We start from the raw sequence: 22,725 nt of genomic DNA, 5'->3' as shown, positions 1-22,725 counted from the left end.
CAGCCAAACCTCCTTTTCTGGCTATTTAGGGTCTCTGCTTTGGGGAATTCTTCAGATAATGAATGCAAGAGCTCACCAGAGTTCCTCTGCATCTCCCTCTTCACCTTCTGCCAAAGGATCGACCGCTGACTGCTCAGGACGCCTGCAAAACCGCAACAAAGTAGCAAGACGACTACTAGCAACCTTGTATCGCTTCATCCTGCCGGCTTTCTCGACTGTTTCCAGGTGGTGCATGCTCTGGGGGTAGCCTGCCTCTTCTCTGCACCAGGAGCTCTGAAGAAATCTCGCGTGGGTTGACGGAATCTTCCCCCTGCAACCGCAGGCACCAAAATGACTGCATCACTGGTCCTCTGGGTCCCCTCTCAGCATGACGAGCGTGGTCCCTGGAACTCAGCAACTCTGTCCAAGTGACTCCCACAGTCCAGTGACTCTTCAGTCCAAGTTTGGTGGAGGTAAGTCCTTGCCTCCCCACGCTGGACTGCATTGCTGGGTACCGCGTGATTTGCAGCTGCTCCAGCTCTTGTGCACTCTTCCAGGATTTCCTTCGTGCCCAGCCAAGCCTGGGTCCCCAACACTCCTTCCTGCAGTGCACAACCTTCTGAGTTGTCCTCCGGCGTTGTGGGACTCCCTTTTGTGACTTCGGGTGGACTCCGGTTCACTTTTCTTCTAAGTGCCTGTTCAGGTACTCCTGCGGGAGCTACCTGCTTCTGTGAGGGCTCCCTGAGTTGCTGGGTGCCCCCTCTGTCCCCTCTTCCAAGTGGCGACATCCTGGTCCCTCCTGGGCCACAGCAGCAGCCAAAAACCTCTACCGCTACCCTTGCAGCTAGCAAGGCTTGTTTGTGGTCTTTCTGTGTGGGAACACCTCGGCAAGCTTCATCGCGACGTGGGACATCCATCCTCCAAAGGGGAAGTTCCTAGTCCGCTTCTTTCTCACAGAACTCTAAGCTTCTTCCAACAAGTGGCAGCTTCCTTGCACCCTCAGCTGGCATTTCCTGGGCTCCTGCCCACTCTCGACATTGTCGTGACTATTGGACTTGGTCCCATTGTCTTACAGGTACTCAGGTCTGGAAATCCACTGTTGTTGCATTGCTGGTGTTTGTTCTTCCTGCAGAATCCCCCTATCACAACTTCTGTGCTCTCTGGGGGTAGTAGGTGCACTTTACACCAACCTTTCAGGGTCTTGGGGTGGGCTATTTTTCTAACCCTCACTGTTTTCTTACAGTCCCAACGACCCTCTACAAGCTCACATAGGTTTGGGTCCATTCATGGTTCGCATTCACTTTTGGAGTATATGGTTTGTGTTGCCCCTATACCTATGTGCTCCTATTGGAATGTATTGTAATTTTACACTGCTTGCATTACTTTTCTTGCTATTACCTGCATAATGTTGGTTTGTGTACATATATCTTGTGTATATTTCTTATCCTCATACTGAGGGTACTCACTGAGATACTTTTGGCATATTGTCATAAAAATAAAGTACCTTTATTTTTAGTACTTCTGTGTATTGTGTTTTCTTATGATGTTGTGCATATGACACCAGTGGTATAGTAGGAGCTTTAAATGTCTCCTAGTTCAGCCTAAGCTGCTTTGCCATAGCTACCTTCTATCAGCCTAAGCTGCTAGAAACACCTCTTCTACACTAATAAGGGATAACTGGACCTGGCACAAGGTGTAAGTACCTCTGGTACCCACTACAAGCCAGGCCAGCCTCCTACACCCAAATTCTATTGAATCCGTATATAAATTAAGGAGGTGAGGAGTACGTAGCATAAAACTCCGCGGGCAAAGTCCTTAATAACATTACGTTTCTCACTTGTTGTTACAGAAGCCTCCAAGGAGTCACGCTCTGAGGGTTCGACCTGCGGTAGCGTTAGTCAGGCCATATATAAGGCCACCACTTCCGGGTCTGTCATGTTGGGTGGCGTATAAAGTTCTGTGTAATAGTTTTGAAACGCTTGATTAATTTTGGACTGGGGAATGTACCGGACCATGTTGTGGTGTGTAGATGCTGAGAATTGGGGTGGGGGACTGTATAGGTTTAATCAGTCGAGCCAATAGAGTGCTGGAACGGTCCACCTTTGAAAGCATTTTAGTTAGATATGTTCTCTGATTGATAACCCATAGTTCAGCATATTAACGGTGTGTATTATGGAGTTGAGAAGTATATTACGGGAGGTGAGAGGCTCTGAGTTCTAATGGGCCCAGCTGGTTCTCAACTTATGTCAGGTCACGCAGGGTTTCCGCTCTAGCTCCCACCAATGTTTTAATTGAGACACCCCGTATTCCTGCCTTGCATGCCTCCCATTCTATCTGTGTAGAAGAAGCCGTATGTGTATTTTCAGTAAAGTATGTAGTGATGGTTGTTGCAAGAGTATTGCGGTATGCTGCATCTTCCAGTAGTTTAGGTTGTAATCGCCATGTAGAGATCGGGGTTGGGACGTGTCCCCACAACAGCGATATCTCTAATAGGTTATGATATGCGATTGTCTTACCTAAATACGTGGTGTGCGGTATTTGGGATTGAAGAGTAGAAGTGCATAGGAATTGGTCCAGTCGGGAGTGCGATGCATGGAGGTGGGAGTACAAAGAGTGTTCTCTCATGCCTGCATCACGGGCATGCTAGACGTCCACCAGTCCCCATTCCTCCACCCAGCACCACAGTGCTTTTGCCTGCCTGATCGAGTGAGTGGTTGGCAAGGGAGGGTGAGAACGATCCAAATCGGTATCCAGCACTGCGTTGCAGTCACCACCCAGGAGCCATGGGAGATGTGCCCATTCCACCAGTACTGTGGAGAGGTGGGCAAAAAATGCATCCTGGTCTGTATTAGGGGCATATACACATTCCAGCACTATGGGCATGCCATCCAAGCTACCCCTTATGAGTACATAACGGCCCTATGTGTCTATTTTGGATTCATAGTGGGAGTAAGGGACACCTGCTCGCAGCCATATTGCTGCCCCTTTTGCATATGCAGAATATGATGTTTGGTATAGTTGACCTCTCCATTTAGCGCAGAGCCTCTGTGCTTCATGTAATGTAAGGTGTGTTTCTTGGAGATAAGAAATATGTGTGTGTGCCGCCTGTGTAACTGTGCCAGCACATGGTGGTGTTTTTGCGCTGAGCCCAGGCCATGGACGTTCCAGGTAACAATGTTATAAATAGTAGAGGTAGAGATCGTCTGTCTGTGAAATATTACTTATGTGATTAAACCAATAATAAGAACATTGTCCTTTAATAAATAGCCTGAGCAAGACAGACTGATAACACCTTTGTAACTTCCCCAATACTCGGTCCAACAGAAAAACATAAGGAATTGACTAAGGCATAACTTGGGCATTCGCCTGTGGGGGCATTTGAGACTTGACTGTGGGGTGTCAAGCATGAGATTTGTACAAAATACTAATCAGGTATCCGGGCCCGGACCAAATATATTATACATCTGTGACATTGTGCATTGATAAACCTGTATCATATCTATAGTTGTCAACTGGTCTCTTATATTGGTGGTACGTGGGGGCCAACCACAAAGGATGCGTAAAAGTGGAGCGGACACATGTATCATCTGGCACTTGCAATTATTCGGTGAGCAATACAGGTCGCGTGCCATCTCTGGTGTCATTGACGGAAATAGTGCCATGCTGCCATCAGTATCTGAGTCAGCCGCACTGCCCTCTGGCGAGCTATCACCAGGGCAGTGCCACTGTACCCTGAGACCGCCGCCAACAGGGCCTTGTACTGAATCGTCTTGGCCTGGCTCATCATCTGTGTAGTCCGCAGCACCCCGTCCCAGGCCCCCCCACCGCGACGGCGGTGTGAGCGCCGGTGAGAGCCCATAGGGAAGCCCGTCTGGGCATCCATTTTCAGAGAGTCTGTTAGTGTTTGGTCCATCCACAAGCATACAGCTTCCGGTGTGTCAAAAAAGTGAGATCGATTGTCATAAAGAATTTTAAGTTTTGCAGGGAAAATCAGAGCATAAGTGAGACCAGCAGCACACAACTACTTCTTTCACTTTAGTGAACGTAGTGCGGCGCCGCTGCACCGCCACAGTGTAGTCTGAAAATAGGGAGATCCGTGCATTGTCTACAAGGATTGGTGCTCTTTCTCTCGCTGCTCTCAGCAACTGGTCACGGTCTTTATAGTTCAAGATCTTGGCTTCTATGGGTCGTGGCGGCGCACCGGGTGCCGGTCTCCTTGTGGGCACTCTATGTGCTCTTTCTACACTGAAAAAGGCAGAAAGACCTGTTGGAGAGACCACCTTTTTGAGCCATTGTTCAATAAAGTGTGTTACTTGGGTGCCCTCCATGCCTTCCGGCATACCAGTGATACGGACATTGTTGCGTCGCGCACGTCCTTCGGCATCTTCTGCTCTGTCCTACAAATGGTCCACTTGCTTGCATAACTGCAACGTTATAGAAACTTGGTTATTCAGGCGCGGCTCCAAAGTGTCCAATTTCTTTTCTGTTGTGTGCACTCTCTTTGCTAATTTACGGCACTCATCCCTAATAATACTTATGACTGCAGATAGGGTGCCAAGCTGTGTTTCCATAGCAGTTCTTGATTCTCTAATTTCCTGGAGGATAAGATCAAGCTTATCCATCGATGTCGTCTGATCTGTATTTCAAGTGAGCGTGCCTCAGGAGAGCCATCCAGAGGAGGGGCAAGAGCAGTAAATAGTTTTTCCCGACCCGACTGCTTTGTTTTGGTACCTCCCATGGTATCTCCACTGTGACGGTGGGACATCAGGGGGGATACAGCATGAAGATGGGGTATCCAGTTTAATCGGGAAGCACCAGGCACGGTGGGAGGTAGTGTAGCAGCCACAAGCGGGGAATCGGCCTGCAGGATACAATAAGGCCAAGGGCGGCCAGTGTAAATTCCAAGAATTAATGGGCGATCTGGTAGTGGAGTTTTCTATAACAGCAGGATTAGCCCATGATGAAGAGCTCCGGTCCCTCACCCGGCCACATCCAGGCCTGTATTCACACCTTCCAGTCACTCTTCTGTTGCAGGTATTTAGCAGACAATGGCTTGCATTCAGCAATCCGATCAGCTGTCAGCAACAGCTCGCATCAGGTGTCCTCGCTCCACAAGACGCCAGGCGCTTCCTCTTCACAGCCGGGGGGGGGGAGCCGCAGAGCTGCGTGCAGGCACTCACCTGATGTCCCACGGTCCTCGATCCTCGTGCAGGCCCAAGACAACGAGCACCTGGGCCACCTCCAGATGCCCCCGGCGGCCCACACACATGCGCCGCCCCAGATCAAACACGTAACTCTGGCCCAGCATCTGGCGATTCGCACTCCCGACTGCAATGCTTGCTGGCCTACCAGGTCTCAACTGTAGCAAGAAGCAATGCGGGCCGCAGCAGTGCAGGCCAGCAAGCACACGACTCAGCCTCCGATCCCCGCCGGATCGGTGCAGCGCACTCCACTCGCTCTCAGCACTCCCCGACATCATGGCAGTAGTATCAGGGACGCAGTGCAAATAGGACCGTGCACAACACTGTGCATATCAGGAGGTCCGGGCCCGGAGCAGAGGCATCAGGTGTCCGCCATCTTGGGCACTTAATGTGCCTAAAACAGAAGGAACTAAGAGACCTGATGGAGAGGGCAGCCCGCAGCCACGCACCGGCAGTGCAGCAACACCTATATGATGTGGGTGATAAGTCTGGCAAATTATTGGTGTGGCTAGAGAGAAGATGACCGAGAGAGGTTATATGTACTAGAAATAGAAGACAAGGAAGGGAATACTTTGGTGAGACAGTTCATCCATCTCCAACCTATTTGCTAAATACTGTGAGGGACTGTACCAATCAGTCACCCAAATGGGAAAGACAATGGGCCTGATTCTAACTTTGGAGGACGGTGTTAAACCGTCCCAAAAGTGGCGGATATACCACCTACCGTATTACGAGTCCATTATATCCTATGGAACTCGTAATACGGTAGGTGGTATATCCGCCACTTTTGGGACGGTTTAACACCGTCCTCCAAAGTTAGAATCAGGCCCAATGTCTGGAGCTCCTGAGTGATATCCAGCTAAGTAAACTAGGGGAAGAATCGCGAAAGGCGCTGGAAGGTGATTTAACAGTGGAGGAGATAGCAAAGGCAATGCAGGGCCTACAATCTGGGAAAGCAATGTGCCCCAACGGGATCCCCATAGAAATGTACATAGCCATGGCCTCCTTGGTGGCACCACATTTGCAGGCTATATTTCAAACAGTACTATGGGAAGGGATCCTCCCGGAGGACCAACACATGGCCACCATAGTGGTGATACATAAGAAGGGGTAACCACAAAACAGATGCAATTCGTACAGACCAATCTCCTCTTGAACGCTGAAACCAAGATTTTGAAAAAGGTGTTGGCAAATAGGCTCCAGACAGAAATAACATCCCTGATTCATCCTGACCAATCAGGCTTTATGCCCTGGAGAGGTACGCAACTCAATCTTAGGAGACTCTATGGGGTGCTACATATGACAAACACCCCGCGCTTCATAGCGGCTATCCTCATGGCACTTGACGGCGCAATGGCCTTTGACAGCACTGAAAGGCCCTATCTCTTTGCCATACTCAAGATTCTGGGATTCGGACCAAAGTTTAGCAGCGGGGCACGCCTTCTATACAGTGAGCCATTAGCACGAGTAAGGGTAAACAGAACGATCACCCGGTTAATCGCCTTGCATAAGGGGACTCAACAGGGTTGCCCCCTCTCACCCATGGTATTGGGTCTCGCAGGGGAGCCTCTGGTGGCCTGGGTCCACGAGGACCCCCTGATATGGGGGATACTGGGATACGGAGGCTGGGAGGAGCACATTTTGCTCTACGCTGACGACATCTTGTTATACTTTACAATACCAACCCGGTCAGTGATAGAGTGCTGAACATCTTTCAAATATTCATTGATTATTCTGGTTATTCCATAAACTGATTCAAATCAGTACTTTTTCCTCTGACAGAGAGTTTGCTACACTTGCCGTGGCCTACAAAGAGCTCCGTGATGCAGGATAGTTTCAAGTACCTAGGAATGTATGTTACTAGAGACCTTCAGACATTTTTGGACATGAATCTAGTCATACGGATAGAATGGCTCAAAGCTGATGTCTCGCATTGGAGATCCCTGTCGTTGTCATTGATGGGCAAAGCGGGCCTATTCAAAATGATGAACCTTCCCTGCCTACTATATATACTACAAAATGCACCATACCAGATTCCACGGGCACTGTTCCAACAAGTAGGCCGGAACTACGACTGCTTCTATGGGATGGGGGAACCCCATGCATAGCACTGATCAAGCTACAAAGGGGGGTCTTTGTGGGAGGGATAGCACTCCCACACACCCGCAAGTACTAGTGGGCCTCACAGCTGGCAGTGATAAATTAATGGGTGTTTGCGGACAGAGACGAGCCCGCATATTTGGTTGATAGATCCAAAATGGGCAGGAGAGACTATTTGACAGTGCTACATAGGCACAGAGCTAAACAAACACTCCTGGTACACACACGGACAGCTAGGAGGGCTTGGAGAGAGGCCATGGGGGCCCTAGGGTGTAGAGGCATCTTAACAGATCAGACCCCACTATGGGAGAGCAACCTCCTACGAGAGGTGGGTAAGCTGGGGGGCTTCAGAAAGTGGGAGCTACTAGGCATTGAAAGACTGAGCGACATCTGGAGAGGCCGGGCATATTTTTCCTTTGCCACCAAAGAGAAGGAATATGGGATGGCAAAAACAGAATACTACAAGTACTTGCAGGGGGGTCATGCCCTGAAATGCCACATTAGAGAAGGGGACCAACTGGCAACTACCACACCCCTAGAAGACAGGCTCCTCACAGAACATATGCCAGAAAAAGCTATCTCACTCACATATAAGAAACTTTTAAACCACACCCCAGACACAATGGGTTCCGAGCAGCATGGGTTAGGGATTTAGGAGAATTAACAGAAGAGGAATGGCAGGAAGCACTGCAGAGCCCAAAGGAAATAGCAATCAGGGCCAGATTAAGATTAATACAATTGAAGATCCAACAATGGGCATTTTGCTCCAGAACACTTCTTCACAAAATACACGGGGTGGACACGCCTGAGTGCCTTTGAGGTTGTGGACAGCCGGGCACCTTTTTTCATGTCCTATGGACTTGCGTGGTGGCCCAGGTCTTCTGGGAAGCGGTCACAGCACGAGTTACACAGACACTGGGAGTTCAGCACCAGATATCGGAGAAATGGATCCTATTGCACATTACAGAAGGTAGGTAAATACCCAGATTTGCCAGGATATGGGCAATGCTGAGAAATGGAGTGGCTAAGCGGAATGTGGCAAGACTATGGGGACACCGACCCCCACCAACACTGCAGCAGTGGGAGTCTGACTTTGACTGGTGTCAAGGGGCAGAAAAGATTGTATACCAAAGTCGGAGTTGCCCAAGGAAAAATATGGGGACCGTGGACCAAGGCCAGGGGCCACATGAGGCCAGAACCATCACATTAGAGACTGACTGGGGCATCAGAGACAGACACTGACTACATGGCCTGAGATACAAAACCAAGACCGGGCCGTAAAAGTGCCCAAAGTTGGGAGGATTGAAATGTGATGGTTGTACAAGCTATCAGCTATGCCCTGCGGAACTGTTGTGGTAATGCAACTGTACTATGTCTGACCCTTTTTCAATAAAAAGAGTTTAAAAAAATACATTCGGACAGTTGATGTGCTGACAGTTGTTAGCGAGGTGAAGAGTATCCATTAAATGGATGACACAGCGAGCCCCTACAAAAGATTGTCGGCACAAGGATGTGGCAGAGTGGTCTCCAGCGGAAGAGACGCATATAAGACTTAGTAGGAGGAACAACAGACTAGGAGATGCTCCTATTGCCTGGAGAGCTCTCTGTGAAAAATTGTTAAATCCTGACCACACAGTAATGACAGACTCAGACAGTAGCGAGGGATGAGATGCATCAGGAATCTCTAACACAGATAGGCCAAGAGTTGAGAGGCCTTCACAGTCACCAATGGGTGTACAAACAGAACTGTTATAGGAGAGATGAACTGTCCCTATTGATGCTTGCTAAACATAATTGTTTGCCTATATACACAGTACAGCAAAGAATGGAACCACTCATGTACAGCCTTACTTATATTGAGATCTATATGTTTACGAAGTCCGCCATGTTTTATGTTATCAAAATGAAAAATAAAAAGACAAAAAAAAGATGTTATCTGTAGGGAGGTAAGCAGGTCGGTACCTTAGTAGCCAGCCAAACATAAGACCCAGATAATAATGAGGGTAAACAGCTAAAAGATATATTATTTAATTCTGTTACATAAAATATTCAGACTCTAGACTTGGAGTAAAAAAACTAAAAAGAATCTATTCAGTAGCTACATAAAAAGGAAAAAATACACTAACAAACTTTAAAAGACACTAATTGGAACACAAAAATTAAAGGACAATTGAACTGATGCATGCAATACAGAAAAAATACCTGAAAATTGTTTAAATACGGAGCTAACACAGAGTGGAATAACCATATGGAATTCCACTCTACCTCAGTGGTGGCCGATACTTTTGGCAAGGAGTGGGGTGGATGGGACACACGCACACATACACACACTCATTTTCATGCATTTGCCACACGTACATACATACATACATACATACACAAGACTCACTACCAAACATTTATACAAGCACCAGACAAATAAAAATTTTAAAAAATCACACTTACCTGCAGCTTTGCCTCAAAGGACCCAGGAAGGTTGGGACTGCTGCCAGCCAATAAGGGAAGGCAGAAGTCCCTTGTCACAGGGTGGGATGGGAACAGTAGGATCTGCTGACTCCGCCGCACTTGGTCATGAAGTTTCACTAATTGACACTCATCACTGAGCATTTCAGGGCTTAAAACTGAAGTGACTAGAGGTCCCAGGCAATCAGTGATGCTCCCCCTCATCATGAGGAGGAAAGCCTCAACTTGCTTTGCAGAATGAAGAGGTCACTCCCACTGAAGCAGTGACATTTTCATCCCAGCAAAGTTCAGCTCAGGCAGTCAGAAGCCTGAACATTTAGTGCTTGTCTAGCTCCTGGCTGCCTAACCTGACAAAGTGTGTCTGTCGGGCAGACCTTTGCTCAGCCTGAGAGACACTCTTCTTGATAGGCAAAAGGTGAGGGGGCATGGCCCGTCAGCCCCTATGGTTAGGCTGTGGCTGCTCCCCCTGAATCAGAGTGATCCAGTGTTCCAGCACCTGTTTTTTCTAGGTGTGGGATCACTGGAACCAATTTTTAAGAGGTGTTAAGTGCACCCCAGTAAACTTGCATGAGCGATGGGTGCAATAGCTGCCAAGCCTCATTCCATGTTTTTTAACTGTAACTGGCAGGGGGTGCTTACAGTGCTCCCACTTGACAGAACTTACTTTTCCATTCCCTCCCCTACTCCCCAACAATTCCCCCCCAACTCACCCTGAGGCAGACACATACATTTACCACCTGATCACACCAGGTGGTAAGTGTATGTGTTATACCCTATGGAATTATGTGTGGTTTTACAAACAGTAAATATGGTCCCACACAGCAATTACCCATTTCATGAGGCTTAAATTGTAAACATCATAGTAGAGGTGTGAATTTAGCACATGGCACTGTAAATCTGCACCCACCCTATCAGTACCTTACAACTGGGAATCAAGGCCTAAGAGTTAAAAAGTAAACTAGGAAAGTCCAACTGTGAAGTCTTGATAAACACATGGTTGTTAGGAAGTTCAGCAGACATTTGTATTCTCATATCACCAGACCCATATTTATCTGCAGTACATAGGATCCCTGTTGTGGACTCTGTGACTGTGGCAGCATAAGACACAACAAATCTTCTTTGAGTGGTGTAGGATTGAAAGACCTTGGTGCAGCAACCATGTGCCATCCAGACCCTCCTGATTATATCAATTCTGATCAACCAGGTATGTATTCCTATGTAGGAGACTTGTGCTTTGATTACTTTTACAGGTTCTCCACAGCAAAATTGACTCTGGGATATAGGTCTATTCCCCAAAGAAGAGCCCCTTCTACCAATAGTTACTAAAGTCCCCATTTCATGACATAGCTGACGGTTGGTGGAAGTGAATTGATAGTCGCAGGAAACAGACATTTTATTTGCAGGCTGCCTACTGGCTGCCGTTGGTAAATCCTTACTGTTCCGCATGGCTTCACCTCACATTATCCTGGGAAGATAAGTTTTCAAGGCCTAGGCAAAGTGGCCAATTGCCCAGGGCCTGTCTTCCTTTGGGTACCTGGGAGAGTGAACTTTCTCTCCAGCTCAGTTCTATGTATTTCTGGATCTCAATCCTTAACCTAAATTTGGTATTATTTGACATCACAGGACCTGAATTAGCAATGAAATGGGTAATACAATTCAAAATAGTTTTTAACAGAGGGCCACAAAATATTCCTTGCCCAGGGTCCCCAACATCTTTAAGATGACACTGTGAGAGGAATGAGTTGTAGGTGCCTGTTCTGCCTTGTTCCACTTGTTGATAATGTGTTTCAACTGGATCCAAGACTTATTGTTTCCCTTCTTTGAAATTATTTTTATAAAATCTTCACAAAATTCACATTCAGAAGATTCGGAACAAATCCACTAGTAAGACCTTTAGCTATATAAAATGGGCAAAAATAGTAACACAAAATATTATGGAATTGTGTGACAGCCACTGAAGAAGGGTAAACACTACAAAAGGGAAGTGTTCTTGAAAGCTAAACGTCTGTTATAAAACAATACTAATTTAACAAGTCCGCCCCCATCAGAACATCATGGGGAGGAAAATCATGGCAAACTTTGATAAGGCTGTCAGAAGTGGGAAACAGCCATTACTACGTGTCTGTTATCAAGATAGCCTTTACCACACATGCATTACCAGGCATGCACCATTACCACCCATGGCCTTTACCGTGCATTTTTTTACAACGCCATGCTTTTACCACGCATGCCTTTGAAATTAATTTTGCTTTTAAGGGCACATGCGTTGTACTGGTGGTAAAGGCTACCAGGCTGGTAAAGGCTATCAGCGCCGCTAGAGGAAAGAGAGACATCCTTCTGTATCCTCTTTACGGCCTGCACTGTGCATCAGAATAGCTGGCTCATCGTGGTGGTGAGTGAGGCAAGGGAGGATACAGTTTTAAGGTTTGGGCCAGGTGGCGGGGTACGGTTTTAGGGCAGGCAGTACAGTTTTAGGGCTTGGGCCGGGGGTTTGGTTTTAGGGCTTGGGGAGGGGAGATACAGTTTTAGGGCGGGTGGGGGGTTCAGTTTTAGGGCTTGGGGCAGGGACAGTTTTAAGGCTCAGGGTAGGGGATGGGTATTTTTTAGAAGGGCTGTGGGTAAGGTGGGACGTGCAGGGGTCCGGTTTGAAGGACTCAGAGCAGGTGCTGGGTATTATTTAGAAGGCTGGGAGCCATGTGGGGTCACGCTGGAGTCCTCTTTAAGAGCTCAGGGCATGGGCCCGGGAAAACCTTTACCATGCATATGCCATTAACATTCATTCTTTTATAACAAAATTCCTTGTTAAGCCATGTGTGGTAAATGCATATTAGTTGTAAAAAAAAAAAGTGTGCGGTAAAGGTTCTGTGTGCTAATGGCATTCCCACTGTAACACACGCATGGTAATGGTATGCATTACAATGGAATGTGTAGTTCCATCATACAACCATGAGAAGTCTGCTAACGTCTGTCTTTCCCAAGCAAATTTTGTATGCATCTCTTTTGCTTCGCACTACAGAAATCTTTAGAAAACTTTCAGTTGCCTATTTTGATCTACTGTTAGATTATGTGTTTCCTTGAACAGTATCCCATAAAGTGGAAAGTGGAAGTGCCAATTGAAGACTCAGTTTCTGCCATAATTTTGGGCTGGTTAGTGTTTTAACTAGATGAAGAGCTGAAGTAACGCCATTTTACCATCTTAGACAGTGGTAAGAGACACTTCAAGTACCAGTCAGTGTTTATCTAAAAAAGTATGTACCAGAATCCTCGAGTGTTTTCTTCCCCAGTAATTTTCATCCCTAGTACTCCACTACGACTACCCTTCTTGTAAAAAAAGTGTTGTTGCCTTTAGTGCTTAATTTGTAATAATGTAAGTGCCAAGGCATGAGATACTTTCTCAGGAGGCTACATTTGGCACTACCCTCTGTCCAAATTTGAACCATCACACAATACAAGCATTATAAGTCATTTACTCTGAAAACATCGCATGTTTATGCTTTTTTAAAAATTTATTGAACGTGGTGTTGAGGAGTTCTACTCACAAATAGCACCACCATGTGAGAGATTGTCATACGTAAGTAATGGTGTTTACATATAAATGCAGGTGCAAGGCACCGGCAAACACCAACACAAATTAAGCACTGTAGCATCTTAAAGGGTCCACCCGGTGACTGATGTTGTATTATTTCATAAAAATCAAGGAGTCGTCATTAAACAAAGCAGCAATACATAGTGCCTATTTGTATGTGACTGTTTAAAGAGAATAGTTTTTTTCTCTTCACTGGTAAGGTAGGTCCTCGGAAAACTGTTTTTTTTTGTAAGGCCTTTTCACAGCCTCCTGCTCTTCCCATATATGACACCGTGCTCGTACTGGGTCACAGTTTTAATTCCGTTGTGCAGTTCAACACGTAGGTGCACCTCTACAGCTCCATGATTAGATTGCGTCAATTACCGCGGAGCACAAACATATGGAACACAAGCCGAGTTAACCTGATGCTTCCATACAATAGGGGCAGCTTCCCATTCAAAGCTTTCAATGCCTTGTTCTCTTTTTCACCTAAGGTTAGTAATGGCCTAGCATTTCTAGCACTCTTTTAAAAAATTTGTTCTCTCTCCTTTGTGAACGTGGTCATTATTTAGCTATCATTCTCCTTTGTGAACATGGTCATTATTTAGCTATCACTCTCCTTTGTGAACATGGTCATTATTTAGCTATCTTATCACGTTAGTCTGTTTGCAAACATTTGCCATTATCTCCTGGTTTCCTACGAAATAGTGTTCTATTTTCCACTGTAATATAATGCATTTGTGAGACCCATGGCACCTCTCATGGCAACACAAAACAGGGCAAAACGCCTCATAATTACATTTAGGAAGAAGCAGGTGCGGCCCTGGACTATCAGTCAGCAACGGACTCCCCGACCAAGCTAGCAACGGGCAGCTGCAATTTATTTGGCACCCCACATAACTTGTGGAGTATTAGGCAACTGCCTAGGTGAACAGGCCACCCTGGCACCATGCAGCACTTAGTAAAGTTTCTCATTTCAAACAAAACGTTAATGTAAGGTACTCTGTAATGAATTTATCCTTGCTTTTAGTCAGCTGATAGATATGATCGGGCCAACAGCCGGTAAATAGCTTGCCCTTGGTGACTTTAACATCAAAATCGATTTAAAATAATCAAATGAGGCACAAATAATCCTACTAATCTTGCATGGATTTTTTAGATCATCAAACTCACGTTTTTTTTTTTTTTTACGCGTTCCTTGCGGTCTTTATGGACCATTATTTTATTTTGGCCAAACAGTGCCTGAACAACTCACTATTCAGAATCAACTCACATCAAAGCTGAGTGCCCAAGGGCGCATGATTAAGAGTTACAAGAGAAAAACATGAATGCTCAATATGCTGAAATGAGTCTACATGACATTGCGCAGATGTAAACACAGCCACTAAAGAGATCAATCAATGGATAGGAGAATCTACCAATCAAGTAGCATCACATAGAATTGTTTAATCCTTTTGTGGGAAGACCGCTGCCACTTGGTAAATTAATGTATGAAAAAATCTAGAAAATGGAAACAGAAGGCCTTAGAGAGAACACAGTGTAAGACGTATAACCTGTAGAAGAAAGTGAAATATGCTGAGGCTCTTCATAAATATAAAATATTTGTCAAGGAAATGTAAGCAGCATTTTATACTTCTGGAATCCTATCAGCAAGCAATACTTCTAGAGAGATTTTAGTTTTTTGTAAACGAACCCCAGCTGCTGCTTCATTTGAATGACTCCCACGGCAGAATTGTGTGAATCATTAGCAATTGACTTTTCTGCTAAAGAAAGGCATTTGCATTCTGTACCTCCTTCCAGATACGAAACGTGGAACATGCAAATAAAGGCAAACAATATATACAAAAGCTTGAAATATTAGAGCTGAGTTACACAATTTACATTGGCATCAGCAGATGAAGTAAGTAGCATAGCCATTAAAGTAAAATCTGTATGTCCCTTCCTTGCACCCTCTTCCACGTACTCTCCCAGTGCACAGAGTAGTCCTTTTTCCCTCATATTTTATGAGCGTAGGGATCAGAGGCCCTGACGAATGCCCTGAGACCTTCCATGGCTCAATAGAGAGGGCAGAAATAAGTTGGCCATTTACTCTTAGATAGGCGACCCTGTGAGTCCTTGCCCTCACAGAGGTGTCCCAAATTTGTTTTTACCCACACCAACGGTCACCACTATTAAAAGTGTACTTTCGCACAGGTGACTGCTTAGGTGTTTTTAAGTATACCCTAGGTTAGCTGGATCCCACATTTCTCCAGAACAGTGATAATTTACAAACTCCCTCCTGTTCCTTTAACAGTGAGGTTGAGTCCGCCCGGGTGGCATTGTCCTACCTGGGTGGGGCTAGGTGGTCATATGATGAAGCATTACACTATATAGTGTGTGAGACCACCTAGTCCGTAAAGGAAACTTTCCTTCTCCTCCCCCACCTTCGAATCTCGACTCTCCATAGTACCCACCAGCATCGACTTACCTAACAAGGTCTAGGAGCTACTAGGAAATGTCCACTGTTTAGAGCTCCGTACAAACTTGTGAACCCCGTACTTTCTTGTGTGATTTGTAATAAGCATTTACAACTGAAAGACCAGTGATGAATGCTTGCTTTGTTTCTTCTTTCCAGAAATCTACCCTTGTTCTTTATTACAGGAAGATCCAGTAAAGAAATTAAATGGAAAACACACATGTACATTCTAAATAAAATTACAATATTCCCTCCCTTCGTTGCAAGGGAAATTGGATCTGAGTGTGCTTTAGGTGAATTTGGCCCACTCTCAAGAAATATCCTTCAGTCATCTCGTTCACAATATGGCGGATTATACTGACAGAAAAACATGAACCCAACATCATATTCTCATCTAACAAAGTTGATAAAAGGGATCTTTATGGTCCCAGCCACCAGCTGCTCAATTTTCTAATTAAAATCAAACAAGAACAGGATCTTCTAGACATGTTGGAAATTTCTGCATTATCAAAAAATTGCATTATGGATATCAAAGCAAGATAAAGTGATGGTACCCACCACAGTGTAGTGCCGTGTCAATCTGAAACGCAGACTCTCTGTAAATCCAGTCCTCTGTGGCCCAATTTATTGTGTTCCCTTCTGAACAGCCCAGAGAAACATTTGCTTGAGCTTTGTCCCACATCCGAAACATGTAGATTGCACCAGTGAGTCCAACAGAAACTGATGAGTTCTTTCCGGCCATATGAGAACAACCTAAAGATAAATTTCCACCACCAAACAATGAGGAGCGATTTTTCAATTTTTTCCAAAACGTTGGAACACCGTTCATGAAGAAGGTCATATTTAAGGTAGAGTGTTCCCATTGTATGCAGGTGTGATACCAGGTGTCAGGATTAAGTTTCTCTGGAATAATAATTTGATTGCCAAAGATCCACAGTATCAAGCTACCACTGTCTCCTGCGAGTCCTAATTCGTAGCCATCTTCAGAGTAAGCATCAGAGGGTGCTATTCTATAGGTGAATACTGACCAGGGATTTACCACAGATGGCAAGTTCAGGTACACACAAACTAAGAAATCTGGAAGTGAAGGCAAAGACCTTTTTAATGTCACTGTTTCCATGCATGGGCTCTTGAACACTGCTTTATATTCACCAAGGAAGCCGGTCCAAGCTAAAAAAGAAATCAAAGATCATTATTTATCTATTGTGCAGTCATTTTTAATTGCACGTTTGACGTTTCTTTAAAATGATTCTGCAAATTGCATGTATCTAGGAAAAATAAACTGAGAGTGAAGCACCAACATATCAGATTAAATTTTAGGTGAACCGATTGAGGCTTCTTGTTACATAAAACAATTCCAAATCATGAAACATACCAAAACCGAGGCCATGTTACACAGATTGCACCAGCTCTGGAATAATTGTGGCTGCCATCTATTTTAACATTTGCACTGACCAGCAAAAGCAACATTATATTCTCTCTTCTAAACAATGCATGCAAATACAGTTTTTGCTTTTGACAAGCAGTGAAAGTGTTGGTGCACAATTGTCTGGCCCCTATGCAATTCCTGTTATCTAGACATTGGCCAGACTGCATGTTCTAGTACACACCAAGAGGGACCACTACAGAAGGGAATGTGCTAGTTCATCTCTATTGTTCCTTCTGCCTCACAATCGAGTTACTTGTACAAAAATAACACAAAATAAAAGATCAGACTTCTGCAGAGAATATTTTCTTAGAAGAGAAAGTATGTTGGAAGAAGGGTATACAGTTTACATTTAGGAGCCCATTGTCAACAACCATAACCATGCCTGATGTTGCTAATCAGATGTTCTTACATATCACGCCCGTCAATTGATTTAAATAGTATAAAGAACGCATTGAGTGGCACTGCTAGCGAGCATTTGAAGACATTGAATTCAATGGCCATTATTTAAGTATGTTTGTGGTGAATGAGATGCGCCCTTCTTCAAATAAGTAATTTGATACTGACTTCATCATCATCAAAATTCTTTATTCGATTTTATCTCACAATCATAAAAGCAAATAAAATATACAGGCTAACACCATTCGACATCCACATAGTATAAATAAAATAAAATAGGTCAAAACATGCAACAATTAATACCATGTAATAAAATTCACTACAAAAACTAAATCCAGTTATTCTTCTAAAAGACAATATAAGATCAATAAGAACAAGTATTTGGAGAACGAGTAAGTGTTATCCTAGCTAAAAACATTTTAAAATGGAAGGCCTCCTCAATTTTGCCTAGAGATGTAATCTGGCCTTCATTACTGCACACAGATATACAGCTAGACCATTACAAATTTTAATTCATGGGAGACACAACAAATGAATAAGGACAGGATGGCACTGTTTAAAATGCAGAGATTTTAAGAGTGGAATCACAAACACTTTCCTTAAATCAGAATAAAATGTGCAGAAAAAAACTATATGCATTGTGCTTTGGACTGATACTGAGTCACAAGGACATTTTTCCAAAACTGAACTCCAGTCATTGGTAAGCAGAAAACTGGCAAGTCGATGAAACGTCTCTAGTCTTAGACGTGTGAGGACATGTTGATGCCTCGGGTTCAATACATATTTTAAATATGGTTCCATGCCATCTGATTGCTGCAACAGAAGATTCCTCCTTACACTAGATTTCTTTGACTCAATAGTCCACCTCAAGTCGGCCAGGTGGGTGAGGCAAATGTTTTTCAGGTCTTTCTAAGAAATTGTTTCCATTTTTTCTGGTGTAAAGTAAAACTCAGGATGGCCCAGGTCCGTAAAAAATTTCTTTATGTAATCCAGCCATGGACTTTGCAACAAATGACTTAGTGATTGAACATCTTCTATAATGTCCCTATTCAGACTAGCACAATCAGAAGTCCATACTTTATGCCAAAGTAAAATTGGTTGCATACTTATGAGATCAGTAATGTATGTTACACCCATTTCTGAATGGCACTTCAAGGTTGAGGTAGATTTTGGCACACTTAGGATGGACTTTCAAAAATAATTTCCAGCTATCTGTAGTGCATTACATTTCCTATATCCCCATAAGCCTGCCCCATACAGTGCAACAGAGACACATTTTGTGTTATAAATTGTCATCATGTCTTTGGGTGTGGCCCTACCAATCTTTTTAGACAAGTTTTTTTACAGCCATAATAGTTTTTGTAAAGAGTAATTTCCTAGACCTAATGGCTTGCAACCAGGTACCTTTGCTATCAAACATAATTCCGAGGTATGAAAAAGTTTCTATAACATCTAATTTGACACCCTTTAGGATGACATGTTTTTTTTTTGCAGATTTTGTACCACAGGTCATCATAAATGTTTTAGAATGATTGATTTTAAGGCCTAAGTCTTCCAGGGGTACGTGCCATCAAAACAGCATCATCCACATACATGAGTGCTGGAATCTTTCGGGAGCTGACTTGTGGAAGATCTCTACAAACAGGAGATAGAACAGCCTACAGTTTATTAATGTATAGGGAAAACAATAGGGGAGCTAAAACACAACCTTGACGTACCCCCTGCTTTACAGGAAAGAAAGAGGTGCATTCCCCCTGAGACCCGTAACACACCCTAGGTTTAGCTCCAGAATATAGTTCCCTAATAAAGTGGACTATTGTATTGTCTACCCCCATATGCAGCAAAATGGGCCAAAGTTTGCTATGAATTACACAGTCAAACGCCGAGGTCAAGTATACAAATACAAGGTGTAGAGCTCCTGTCTTAGCCTTCGTGTAGTTACCAATCAGGATATCTAAGTTCAGGGCCTGTTCCACAGTCCCTATCCCCGCCCTGTAGCCGTATTGTAAGTCCGTTAGTGTATTATTAGCTTCCATCCATTCCTGCAACCTATTTAGGACAATACGTCCTGCAATCTTTGCAAGGGTGTCGAGCAGTGAAATTGGCCTATAACATGCTGGATTTTGACGGTCTCCTTTTTGTAATTTTGGGACAATAATGGACTCTGCCAGGTCGGGATAAAGGCTGTGGCACAACAGGCTCGTAAGACCTGTGTCAATAAAGGGCCCCAAAATTATACATTAGACTTATAAATATCAATTGGTACTCCATCTGGGCCTGGTGCTTTCCCATTCTTGCTGGCGTTGATGGCATCAATGACCTCATTTAAACTGAATGGTGGAGTAATAGGCTGAAAGTCCACTCTATGGGCATTTGTATCTGGGGCAAAAAATTGTGAAGAGTATACTTTGGAAAAATAGTGTAAGGAAAGGCCTCCTTGGCATGGTTACCCCCTGACTTTTTGCCTTTGCTGATGCCAAGTTATGATTTGAAAGTGTGCTGAGGCCTGCTAACCAGGCCCCAGCACCAGTGTTGTTTCCCTAACCTGTACTTTTGTTTCCACATTTGGCACACCCTGGCATCCAGGTCAGTCCCTTGTAACTGGTACCTCTGGTACCAAGGGCCCTGATGCCAGGGAAGGTCTCTAAGGGCTGCAGCATGTCTTATGCCACACTGGGGACCCCTCACTCAGCACATACACGCTGCTTGCAAGCTTGTGTGTGCTAGTGGGGATAAAACGACTAAGTCGACATGGCACTCCCCTCAGGGTGCCATGCCAACTTCACACTGCCTATAGGTATAGATAAGTCACCCCTCTAGCAGGCCTTACAGCCCTAAGGCAGGGTGCACTATACCATAGGTGAGGGCATAAGTGCATGAGCACTGTGCCCCTACAGTGTCTAAGCAAAACCTTAGACATTGTAAGTGCAGGGTAGCCATAAGAGTATATGGTATGGGAGTCTGTCATGCACGAACTCCACAGCATCATAATGGCTACACTGAAAACTGTGAAGTTTGGTATCAAGCTTCTCAGCACAATAAATGCACACTGATGCCAGTGTACATTTCATTGTAACATACACCCCAGAGGGCACCTTAGAGGTGCCCCCTGAAACCTTAACCAACTATCCATGTAGGCTGACTAGTTTTAGCAGCCTGCCACACACCAGACATGTTGCTGGCCACATGGGGAGAGTGCCTTTGTCACTGTGGCTAGTAAGAAAGCCTGTATTGGGTGGAGGTGCTTCTCACCTCCCCCTGCAGGAACTGTAACACCTGGCGGTGAGCCTCAAAGGCTCACCCCCTTTGTTACAGCACCCCAGGGCACTCCAGCTAGTGGAGTTGCCCGCCCCCTCTGGCCACAGCCCCACTTTTGGCAGCAAGGCCGGAGGAGATAATGAGAAAAGCAAGGAGGAGTCACTGGCCAGTAAGGACAGCCCCTAAGGTGTCCCGAGCTGAGGTGACCCTAACTTTTAGAAATCCTCCATCTTGCAGATGGAGGATTCCCCCAATAGGGATAGGGATAGGGATGTGCCCCCCTCCCCCTCAAGGAGGAGGCACAAAGAGGGTGTAGCCACCCTCAGGGCTAGTAGCCATTGGCTACTAATCCCCCAGACCTAAACACACCCCTAAATTCAGTATTTAGGGGCTCCTCAGAACCAAGGAACTCAGATTCCTGCAACCTAAGAAGAAGAGGACTGCTGAACTGAAAAACCTGCAGAGAAGACGGAGACACCAACTGCTTTGGCCCTAGCTCTACCGGCCTGTCTCCCCACTTCTAAAGACACTGCTCCAGCGACGCATTCCCAGGGTCCAGCAACCTCTGAAGCCTCAGAGGACTACCCTGCATCTAGAAGGACCAAGAACTCCCAAGGACAGCGGCTCTGTTCCCCAAAGACTGCAACTTTCCCCTCTGTTCAACTTTCCGATATGAGTAGCAGGAAGGCAATGCTCACTGAGACAGACCAACAGACAGACGAACAAAATATATGCATTCTTTGGTGCATTTATTGCACAGAATGTAGTGGTTTGAAAACCTATGTTTGGCAGGTAACTGAAATATGGAAAATATTTTACGGTTTTGTTTGAAATAGAGATTACCTCATACCGTTAGCACTCAACCCACTCTGCAGACTTTTACCTTTGTCAGTGCTGCCAGGAATATGCGGAACGGAGAAACAAATTTCTTCATGAAAGGCAAAAAAAATGTATTCATTCTAATATCAGTTTGAGCTGATTATTAGCTGCAATTCGAAGAAAACCACTTTCCCAAGCAGCCTGCCCCCAAACTAAACATGTAATAGAGAAAATGCATGATGGGGAATGTGTTGTAAATTATTTATTTCACTGGAAATACCCATGGTTAAAGTGAAGTAATAGTTAGCTTTCATTGTAACACCTCTGTGTATGCTTATACAACTTCAATTCACTTAAAGTCTATAGTTGAAACACAGTTATGACTATGAATTGAAATCAATTAAACATTAAAATTCTCAAGCTATGTTTGTGACACAAAATACCTGTTTGTAATGTACTAAAGTCATTCTGCTATTCGGTAACAGGTTATTGAATCACACAGTTGGTTTAGAAAGGCATAACAAAATGCTATTTGGAAGTGGTGTGTTTAGAGCGTCCTTACGAAATAACAATTACCTGTAGTGTACGTCAATGTTTTGCGACTGAAAGCCAGTTTCACAGTTTGAAACATGCCTCCTGAATATTATCCATCAAGACTCAAACTAGAAGATTACTCCTCACAAAGCATATGACAAACTTGAATTTAACCCAGAGCACACCTGATCAATTAGCATACAGCAGATGTGATATGCTACCTTGAGCCCCAAATTAAGGACACTATCTTTATATAATTTGTTAGAGTTTTTATAATCTTCATATTACTCCAATCTACTCATTTTAGGGACAAAGATCTTGTTGTGTCGTATTAGGCACCACCTCTTTCTCTAACCCACCATGATCCCCTACATCACAAAAGAAGACTCTTACTCAAAGAAACTATTGTACCCCGGAAACCTCACAAAATAGCATAGAATCAAGGGTAAACTCTTAAAGGACAATTTACAGGTACTCATTGAGGATTACTTCCACTACAACAACAAAGTCAAATTATAAACTGTCC

The 22,725-nt window shown here is 44.6% G+C and overlaps 1 protein-coding gene across 1 annotated transcript in view; it reads right to left on the bottom strand.

Annotated features, from left to right (window-relative positions):
• The window catches only part of ADGRG2 (adhesion G protein-coupled receptor G2), a 904,627-nt gene that overhangs the window by 654,488 nt on the left and 227,414 nt on the right, over positions 1 to 22,725 (bottom strand). The window contains exon 3 of the mRNA XM_069205012.1: positions 16,322 to 16,933. Within this exon, the coding sequence (XP_069061113.1) occupies positions 16,322 to 16,933 (612 nt within the window). The remainder of the gene's footprint in view (positions 1 to 16,321; positions 16,934 to 22,725) is intronic.

The sequence above is a fragment of the Pleurodeles waltl genome, chromosome 8, assembly GCF_031143425.1.
Source record: "Pleurodeles waltl isolate 20211129_DDA chromosome 8, aPleWal1.hap1.20221129, whole genome shotgun sequence".
Lineage (NCBI taxonomy): Eukaryota > Metazoa > Chordata > Amphibia > Caudata > Salamandridae > Pleurodeles > Pleurodeles waltl.
Note: the sequence above shows the minus strand (reverse complement) of the source record. Positions and strands in the feature narration are given on the sequence as shown.